The following is a 10,365-nucleotide window of genomic DNA, read 5'->3' as shown; positions in this document are numbered from 1 at the left end:
ATCTAAAAAAAAAAAAAAAAGCATTTCAATATTTATTATTGTATGAAAATTATTTCTATCCATTTTTTTCAGAAATTACGATTGTCCCACAGTTGTGCCATCATTCCCACCACATCAAACAATTTAGCCCCTAATAAAGTTTTTCAAAAGTTAATGTACTTGTTAATCAAGTGGTCAAAAGTGTCATTGAAGAGCATGTTTGAGGTGAAATATGAGACAAGCGATGTTTGAAGAAAATTAAGAAAAATCAAGGGAAATATTACTTTTGAGCAGAATATTTTTATTAGGCATCATAAAAACCTGTAATTTTGCCAAATAAGTGTGAAAATATTATTTAATTGTGTGTATTTATGATACATAAAATCTTAGCAATGGAATTAGCCATGGCAAGACAAAAGAATAGGATATTTTATTCCAAAAACGTTAAAAATGTCATTTCCATCAGCGTCATTTGCGCCACAGAATTCTAATAAACTCAGAATCTGAGATGTGCTGAAAATGACACTGTGGTGAAAATTTTCATGACTTTCAAATGAATTCATAAATAAAATAAATACATAAATAAAAAAATAAATGAACTAATTACAAAAAATGACAAATCTCCTGTGATGCATGTAGGCTACATACACTGTTGGACATTGTTAGTAGACAAATTAAACTAGTGAGAGTGTAAAAAATGTTGTATCAAGAGAAAATCATAACAAGCCTTTCCACAATACTATACTGTATAGCCTATCCTTTTATAATGAGAATAAAAGCAAGCACCAACCCAGAATGGTTGATGTTTACACTTAGATTTCATCAGTGTTTATAGCGCCCTCTGCTGTGTGGAATGTAAATGAACAGCGTAACTCCTCCCCTAATGCAGAACGAGAGCTCTTCTTTCGGTCTGACAGCGCATTATGTGCCTTCCCTATTCACTTTATTCTCTTCTGCTTGCATTGAGCTATTAAAACAACTTTTACTGCTTTACCTTCCTCTGGGCGGACTGAAGGTCGCATCGGGCTTCTCTACAATGGCCAACAGAGACGATGAATACGATTTCTTGTTCAAAGGTAAATTCTGCATTAATACCCCATATAGAGGGGCGATATCATAATCCATCCATTGTTCCAAAACTATAGGTTTCACGTGCATTTTAAAGCCTATTGTATCATCAAACATGTCTTATGCAATAGCACGTATAATCAAAACCATGTCCTGTTGGAAATGATAGCCAGATAAAAGCTGTCATTGCAACATAGCAACGCCCGCAGCGGCATCAATGCATATCAATCGATCAATAAAACATCTGTTTCTGATAGGCCGAATGCCTGTACACCAGCTGTGTGAATGACATCAGGCCCTAAATAAAAGGAACTTTAATGTGCATTAATAAATGACCCCCAAAATGAGCCAAATGACTCACAAATTGAGGATCCTGCTTGTCGTATTTGATCATTTATAGCAATTTAAGTGAGTTGCCTCTAAGATTTGGCTGTTAGTTTGTATTACATTTATGATATCAGGCCATAAATGGGAGGAACTTTAATATGCATTAAAAATGATCCACAAAAAGATCCTGGCCTGTCTTATTTGATGGATTATAGTGATTTAAGACAGATAAATAAATAAATAAATAAAAATAAAAGCGAGTTTGCTGTTAGCTTTGGCTGTTGGTTTGTTTTGCATTGAAATCTAATCATGCATTCTAATGATATGCATTGTGTTTACCATGAAGAAACGCATTTGTACCGATGAATGTAATATTATAAATGCATAATAAAATTATTAACATGTTTGTTGAGGGCATACACATCTTAATGTTCTCTCCTGTCACCCCGCAACCGCTGTGATTTGTTACATTGTCACAGCTGACTGTTACTTTGCTTTGATTGTGTGACGCCACCGCCCGATCAAAGTCTCACGCGGCAAAACTGTCACATTAAGATTCCATTTTTACAATCTCAGCATAATGTGAGGACAAAGTTCGGCTTTACTTCCTTGTAAGACAGCTCACTTCAGTCTGGGCTTAAGAAAATACAGGCAAATATAAACCAGTGTTTCGGAATTCACAGCTTTAAATGGATAGTTCAACCAAAGATGAATTTCCAAACACAAAAGGAGATGTTGGGCAGAATGTCCAGGCAACTCTTTTCCATACAATTAAACTGGACTGGGGCTGTTGCACTTCAAAAATGCTCTAAAAGTATCGTGAAAGTATTATAAAAGTACTAAATATGATGGAAGGCAAGATTTTCAGTGAATAATACTTAAAAACCAGCTTGTTCCTAAGTAGTCAAATTGACTACTTTTATGATACTCTCAGGTGCTTTTTTGTCATTTTTGGAGCTTGATAGCTTCGGTCACCATCCACTTTCATTGAATTGATTAAAACATCCCCTTTTGTGTACTACTGAAGAAAGTAAGTCATACGGTGGTGTTTTAATAGTGTAAGTCTGATGTTTTGGCTTTTTTCTGCTTTTGTTCTCAGTTGTTCTGATTGGAGATTCGGGCGTCGGAAAGAGTAACCTGCTGTCGCGCTTCACGCGGAACGAGTTTAACCTGGAGAGCAAAAGCACGATAGGTGTGGAGTTCGCCACACGCAGCATCCAGGTGGATGGCAAGACAATAAAAGCGCAGATCTGGGACACGGCAGGACAGGAGCGATACAGGGCCATCACTTCTGCGTGAGTGCACAACACTTGCAAAACAGTACTGTGGTGGCACAGTGATGGCTAAACAGCATGATCTCATGAACATTTTTATATTGCAAAATCATATTACGTGGTTCCTGTCACATATGACAGCAGTTCCGAGGTGAAATGTCCACTGTGTGGCGCTAAAAGCGAGTTAAATGTTCTCCCAAACAGATGAGGTTTTTAAGGTTAATGCTCTGTCCAGTTTTAAATCAACAAAACTGACCTCCCTGGCCTAAACCTTATAGTTAAACCTAACCGATAGTGTCAGAAAAAGCAAATGTGAGATAAAAATGCAATTGCATGAAGCAACCATGTCATTTTGTGGTGCTTCTTTGACACTTTCAGCTCACGTGTCGACTCGCATGCTCTTTGGGACTCGTACACCGGGTCTTCTGTATCACAAGTGCAACGCTCTGTCAGTCAAGCTGACCACACTTGAACAAGCTTGTAAATGTAGTTATGTAATGCAAATGTTAAAATGAGTCATGCGCTATAGTAAAAGTGTTTATATGTCGCACAATAGCACTGAGTGAGGAACAGAGCGAAAAGTGTCTATGAACTGCTAATCTGCCATTTTACTCATGATTTGTGTGAAAGTGAATGAAAGCTGTTGTTGTTGTAGTGCCTCTAATGTTCATTTCACCAGGAAACTACTGCGATACATACAGCACAACGAGTAAAGTAAAAATCATTTTGCAAAAATGTAGGTATAGTAATGTAATTCTATGGAACCATGTTGGTATTAAATTATTACCATATTCATATATCATGTAATTTACACAGCACTCCATGGTAAAATAATACCATGATACTTTCATATCCATGATACTTTTTGGTTAGTAAATATACTTTCACACTCAATAAAAGAATAATATTTAAGCCTTTTTTTTTTTTTTTTGATTTACGCATTAATAAAAATTTTCATAATAAATTTCCATCAAATTAAATAGTGTAATCTGTAAGAAAATTTAATTAATATATATATATATATATATATATATATATATATATATATATATATATATATATATATATATATATTTTATTATTTTTTTATTTTTTTATTTTTTCGTCTTAACGATTACACAATTTAATTTGATGGAAACTTATTATGAAAGTGAAATTTGTGCAGTTTAAAAAAATATTTTGAGTGTATTTAACTTGGCTTAAAATTACTTGAATATCCACTAATTAAATATCAAAATGCGGAAAAGGGAATTTATATGTATTTGTGGTTGATTATTTAACAGATGTGGTTTTGGTTCTTTTATACCATTGAAAATAAGAATTATATATATGCAGTCACTGGTGTAATATTCATGGGGTCTCAACCATTAAAACTGTTAAAATTGTTAAAATTAGCCCAATTTGTTTTTTTAAAGTGAAAATAAAATAATGTAATTAATAATTAATATAAATAAGTAATTATAAATATAATTATAAAATAATATATAAATACAATTTTTAGTATTATTTTTATATTTATTATATAAATAAATAATATTTTATACAATTAATATTTAAAAATAAATAAAAATGAAAAATAGTTCAACTAAAAAATATATTTTTGTACATTCTGCATCTATTTTTTGTTTTATAATATCACATTTTGTACAATACAAAATTGTACAATGGTAACCACAGTTTCTTTCAAAATACCAAAGTTACTACCAAGGGCGTAGCCAGGAAATTACTTTTGGGGGCCTCAATAAAAATGGATGGGCCAAAAAACTTAACAACTGAGATGAGGCACATTCAAAAGTTCTTTCACACTTTCAGAAAATCAGAATTTATGCGTTTATGCAATTTAAGTAGCTATTTTATAAATATATATTTGAAGTCAAAGAATAATATTCTGAGTGGGCCTGTGTCTAATTTGGGTGGGTGCAGATCCACCCCGGCCCACCCTTGGCTACACCACTGGTTACTAAAGCAACTGTTGCCACAATATATTTTTGTGGTAACTTAGAATTAGCCACCACTGTCATAACAAATGAAATCACAGGAAACAGATGAACAATGTAATAGATGAGATGCCCATATGATGAACATTACACCCAAAAATGCAAAACTAATTATTCTTTTCAAAAGTGCAGGGGAACCAAAATCACATCTGTTAACTGTATCAACAATAACAGATACAGATAATGACCATGGTAAATGTTTTTGTAAGGGCTGTTCTTCTGGTATTTTTCTGATATTATTTCAGGTATTACCGTGGTGCTGTGGGCGCACTGCTGGTGTATGACATCGCCAAACATCTGACCTATGAGAATGTAGAGCGCTGGCTGAAGGAGCTCCGAGATCACGCCGAAAACAACATCGTCATCATGCTGGTGGGGAATAAAAGCGACCTGCGGCACCTGAGGGCAGTGCCCACCGACGAGGCGCGTGCTTTCGCAGGTACACAGAGTTCTGGAGATGCTGGGAAATGCATTAGACATTTCTCTGAGGAGAGAAGCTGCAGGGGTGGAATCAGATCCCAGAGAGAGAAAACTGCAAGTCTCTTGGTTTATTTAAATATTTCAATAACTTACGTTACATTACAGTGAGAAAAATCTATTATGTAGAGAATTACAGAGCACTTTCAAGTCATTTTTTCAAAAATGAAAAAGTGAATCTCAAAAATATGTCAGATGTGTTTGTTCCTTTGACTTCATAATTGGCCCTTAAAGTGATAGGGTTTACTTTTTAATGGGTACTAGTGGCAGTTTTGACTCACTAGGTGTCCTGTTTTTTAACTGAAAATTCTCTCGTCATCTACTCTCCCTCATGTCTCTGGAAACCAGTTGAAAGTGAATGATCTGCAGAAGGTGTGACTCGATTAGACTGAAACAAATTTAGGCAATCTTACATACAGTAACTATACAGCAAGGTTTTTGGTTAACATTAGTTAATGCAATAGTTAACACAAACAGTGAACAATACCTTTACACAATTAATTCTGGTTAATTTTAATTTCTGCATACACTAATACATTTTAAGTTAAATGGTCTATACATTAGCATTTGTTTATGTATTATGAACTAACATGAATAAACAATGAGCAATAATAATTCTGATATATTTACATTAACCAAGATTCATAAATGTTGTAAATATCAATGTTTAAGTTTACTTCATAATACCTAATGTTAACAATTACAACCTTATTGTAAAGTGCTACCAAATTATCTTTATTTTTTTTAATAAGTTGCATTCAAAATCCAACTGGCTCATAAATCTTAGCGACTTAGGCTCTTATAGTTCAGAAGAGATATAGTAGAGTAAATCAAATGTTTAATATAAACATTAATATTTTTTATATAATTTTATATTTAAATTTCTCTCTGCTTATTTGATTAATCTCAGAAGGGTTGTAAAACAGGAGTGGATATACTGTATTTGTTCTGACAATAATTAGATTTAATTTTTTAATTTTTTTTAAATATTGATGTGTCATAATATCTGAAATTTGGTTCTGATTCGGTTCAGTTTACATTTTTTGGAACTGAAATTAGGTCAAGAATAATATTTGGCATAAGAAATGAATGCATAAATTATTTTTAATTCGTAATTATTTAGAACTAGACATGGGTTTGATTCTCAGGGAACACACATGCTGATTAAAAAATGTGTACCTTCAATGCACTGCAGGTTTGTGTGGGTGAAAGTGTTTGCCTTCACTTATTAAATATGAAATTAAATATAAAATCAGAGCATTGAATATTAATTGTCAGATGACCTGATTTCTGCAAACAGGCGCTGGTGTTCAGACAGTTTGTAGGTTACTGTATGTTCTCATGGAAAAATTTAAAGGTCAGCTGGTATTAAACTCTCCTCTGCTTGTTTCCAGAGAAAAATAACCTTTCATTTATCGAGACGTCTGCTCTGGATTCAACCAACGTGGAGGAGGCGTTCAAACACATTCTAACAGGCATGTAGTGGCTCTTCTCATATGAACTCCATCTCCAGTGAAACAGTATGCGAGTTTGATCACCTGCAGTTGTCGTAGGTGTGTGAATATGTTGGTGAATCAGGTTGATGTGATGTCACTAAGGGCTGAGACATGAAACTAGATTTTTATATTTGCAGAAGAGTGGTGCTTGCCGCCTCAATGCCAGGGTTTTGCTGTATGGTTGCTAATGCGTTGTTGTTGCCAGAGAGTTTCGGTGGAGGAAAACTGAGAAAAAATAGAGTGGATGAGAGGCATAAATGTAGCTAAATCAATGCGTGTTCAAACGCATTAATCCCAAAGCATACTTCGGTTTTGACGCGAACGCTTAGTGTCTGCATACAGTCGAACGCACAGCCTTTCAAAGTATACTTCAGATAACTGTGTGCGCATACAGAGGTGGTTGGTTCATGTGCGCTACGACTGCTATGATACTGGATTATTTTTCTTCAGGAGTTTGGAAGCATAAATGTGTCTTTATAGTCCTTCAGACTCTAATATACAAATGCATGTATCTCCTGATCTCCTGACACACTCAGGTATGACGTGCACATCCACTGTTGTTGTTTCCACCTTCGTCTCCTGTTGACTCTTCTTCTAGCGCTTCTTTGTGACAGCAACGGCTCAACTGTGAGTGTCGCCACCTTGTGGACTCACTTGCAAATAATTCCAGAAGCATGAGTACAGTGCAGAGCATAGTTCAGTGCTCGCATGCATTCAGTGCTCGAGCACTCTGCTGATGACGAAATTCGCGCCGCGTCTAACCGAAGTATACTTTGGGCTTTAGTCTCTGGCCCTGTCCCAATACCCACACTTGCAGTCTTGAATCATGTTAAGAGAATGTGGTTTATATTTTACTGACAACTTAAAGTAATATACCACTCAAGGCTGCACTTTATAGTGATTTTACCACATTTATGGGGTGTTGCACCATGTAAAGCTCATGTAAGTCCCTCAAACCCCCTTAAACATGGTAAAACACATGGCCTTAAGAGGGTAGATTACTTCTGAAATGTAATCTGGTACTGAATTGTAATCTGTAATGTAATCTTTTAGATTACAATTTTTAGGTAATCTTATCTGATTACTTTTTGATTACTTATTGCATGTTTTGATGTAAATCATACTGTGGCAAGGAGGAGGGTGGGGCCGGGCCATGATGACGCACGCCCGGCCCCTAGTCAGGCTAACCAAGCCCACGAGAGGGATAAAGGCAGCCGGAGGCGGCAGTTCGAGAGAGAGAGAGCTACAGGCAGCTGCCCTGTATGCGTTTGTGTTGTATGTCTTTTGCTTTAAGTTAATCATTAAATTATTATTTATATTGTCAAGCCGGTTCTCGCCTCCCCCTTTCCCTGTTACCCTGTTACACATACATACAAGTGTATCAAGTACCAATTAACACTCCTTTCATTAAGCATTCAAATTTTTTTAAATAAAACATTAGCAACCGCCATTATCACTGACAGGTAATGTAATCATCTAAACCATAAAAACGTAACTATACTGATTACGCATATTTCAAACTGTAATGTAATCCAGTGGCGTAGCCAAGGGTGGGCCGGGGTCGGCCTGGGACCACCCAGTATAGCGAAGATTATTCTTTGACTTCAAATATATAAAAATAATAAATTCTGATTTCTGAAATTGTTAAATTAACTGTTTGAATGCGCCGCTTCTCTGTTTGTAAAAAAAAAATCTGGGCGAAAACTTGGCCCATTCAATTTTTTTTAGGCCCATCCAAAAGTAATTTCCTGGCTACGCCCTTGATGTAATCTACAGTAATTAGAAGTTCTTGATTTTTGTAATCTGACTACAGAATCCAGATTACATGTAGTGTGTTACTACCTAACTCACTGTTAAACGGATAGTTCCATCTCTGAATTCTGATTGGATGAACTGCACTTGAAGCTGTTAATGGTGATAAAAGCACACCCGTGAACGCATTTTCTATGTTGAAGTGCTGAGTTGTTACGTTGCTTGGCAACCATTAACTGTTTCCTGTACAGTTATCTTAATTAAATATATTAGAGAGAATTATTTATTCTCATTTGTTGTAAATGTATTGTTATAAATTGTTATATACATGTTTAATTAATGAATATTATAAATATAAATGTAGCTATTTAACTATTTGCTTTGTGTTGTGCTTTAAAACACCCCTTATCCATGAAAAAATCACTCTGATGCACGGTTTTGAGTGGCTTATTACTTTTTTAAAACACAAGCAACAGCATTATGATAAAAGACACCAATATTTAATAAATAATTATTGGGGGCCTGGGTAGCTCAGTGGTAAAAGGAGTTCGCTAGTTCGCTAGTTCAAATCCCAGGGCGTGCTGAGTGACTCCAACCAGGTCTCCTAAGCAACCAAATTGGCCCGGTTGCTAGGGAGGGTAGAGTCACATGGGGTAACCTCCTCGTGGTCGCTATAACGTGGTTCTTTGTCAGTGGGGCGCGTGGTGAGTTGAGCGCGGATGCCGCGGTGGATGGTGTGAAGCCTCCACACACGCTATGTCTCCATGGCAACATGCTCAACAAGCCATGTGATAAGATGAGTGGGTTGATGGTCTCAGATGCAGAGGTAACTGGGATTCATCCTCTGCCACCCGGACTGAGGCGAATCACCACGCAACCATAAGGACTAGGCACTCCAAATTGGGTGAAAAAGGGTAAAATTCCCAAAAAATAATTATTAAATTAATTCCTAATAATAAACAGTTCAGTAGTTTCTAGCAACTTGGCACATTAATATGAATTTAATTAATGTGTGGTCACTGGTGTGTATGTTTCAGTGTTATTACTGTTAATGAAAAAAAAAAACTGAAACTAAACAAAATTTTAAAGGCTCCAAAAATGACTTTTTATTAAAATAGAAATAAAACTAATTTTAAAATTAAAAACGTACCCAGCGTACGTCGTGTAATTCACATCGGCTTCAAATGTGGCTCCTCCAATCAGATTTTAGACCTTGAACGATTCATTTTTGTTACACAGGTTACACTGACAAGAATACTTAAACTCTTCCATATGAGCTCAAACTTTCTCTCTTTGCACTTTTTGTAGAAATCTACCGCATTGTATCACAGAAGCAGATCACTGACCGATCAGCCCACGAGGAGTCGCCGGGAAACAATGTGGTCGACATCAGCGTACCACCGACCACTGACGGGCAGAAAGGGAACAAACTACAATGCTGCCAAAACCTGTAACCATGACAACCAGCCGTCACCCACCTGTCACTCATCTCTGCTGCCCTCTTCATGTTATGTCACTATAATGTTCTCAATTTTATTTGTGTAATATATTTTCTTTTGATAGCTTGTCAACTCACATGCACACTACGACTGTCATGAAGTAAAATTTTACAGTATGGGACTCACTGTGGTTTATTGGCTTCAAGAATGGTTTAAACATACAGTAAACCTCAGGTTTAACAGAGTTGATGGACGAAAATATCTCGCCATCACAGAGGAACATGGACAAAAAGAATCAAACGTATTCTGAACCGAGATATTTAAAAATGCTGATTTTCGTCCTTGAACAGTAAAGTGCTGTAATCAAGCTACAGTACAAGATATTTACTTATTTCACCCCAAATACAAAAAAGTGAAAAAGGAAAACTAAGCTTATTTTTAGTGCCATTGCAATTATTTGCATTGTGGCATTATTTTCAAGACAATTAAGCACACTTGACCCACAAATTCCCATTACTGTAATGCAAAAAAACAAAACAAACAAAAATAAAATATA

General features: G+C 35.7%; 1 protein-coding gene across 1 annotated transcript; it reads left to right on the top strand.

Annotated features, from left to right (window-relative positions):
- The first annotated feature begins 865 nt into the window (after window positions 1-865).
- Window positions 866-9,990, top strand: LOC127440430 (ras-related protein Rab-11B-like). Its single transcript, XM_051696991.1, has 5 exons — window positions 866-1,055; window positions 2,474-2,669; window positions 4,891-5,084; window positions 6,517-6,597; window positions 9,679-9,990. The coding sequence occupies exons 1-5, from the start codon at window positions 1,016-1,018 to the stop codon at window positions 9,822-9,824; spliced, it is 657 nt and encodes a 218-aa protein (XP_051552951.1). The 5' UTR covers window positions 866-1,015; the 3' UTR covers window positions 9,825-9,990.
- The last annotated feature ends 375 nt before the right edge of the window (window positions 9,991-10,365 follow it).

The sequence above is a fragment of the Myxocyprinus asiaticus genome, chromosome 5 (genome assembly GCF_019703515.2).
Source record: "Myxocyprinus asiaticus isolate MX2 ecotype Aquarium Trade chromosome 5, UBuf_Myxa_2, whole genome shotgun sequence".
Classification (NCBI taxonomy): domain Eukaryota; kingdom Metazoa; phylum Chordata; class Actinopteri; order Cypriniformes; family Catostomidae; genus Myxocyprinus; species Myxocyprinus asiaticus.
Note: the sequence above shows the minus strand (reverse complement) of the source record. Positions and strands in the feature narration are given on the sequence as shown.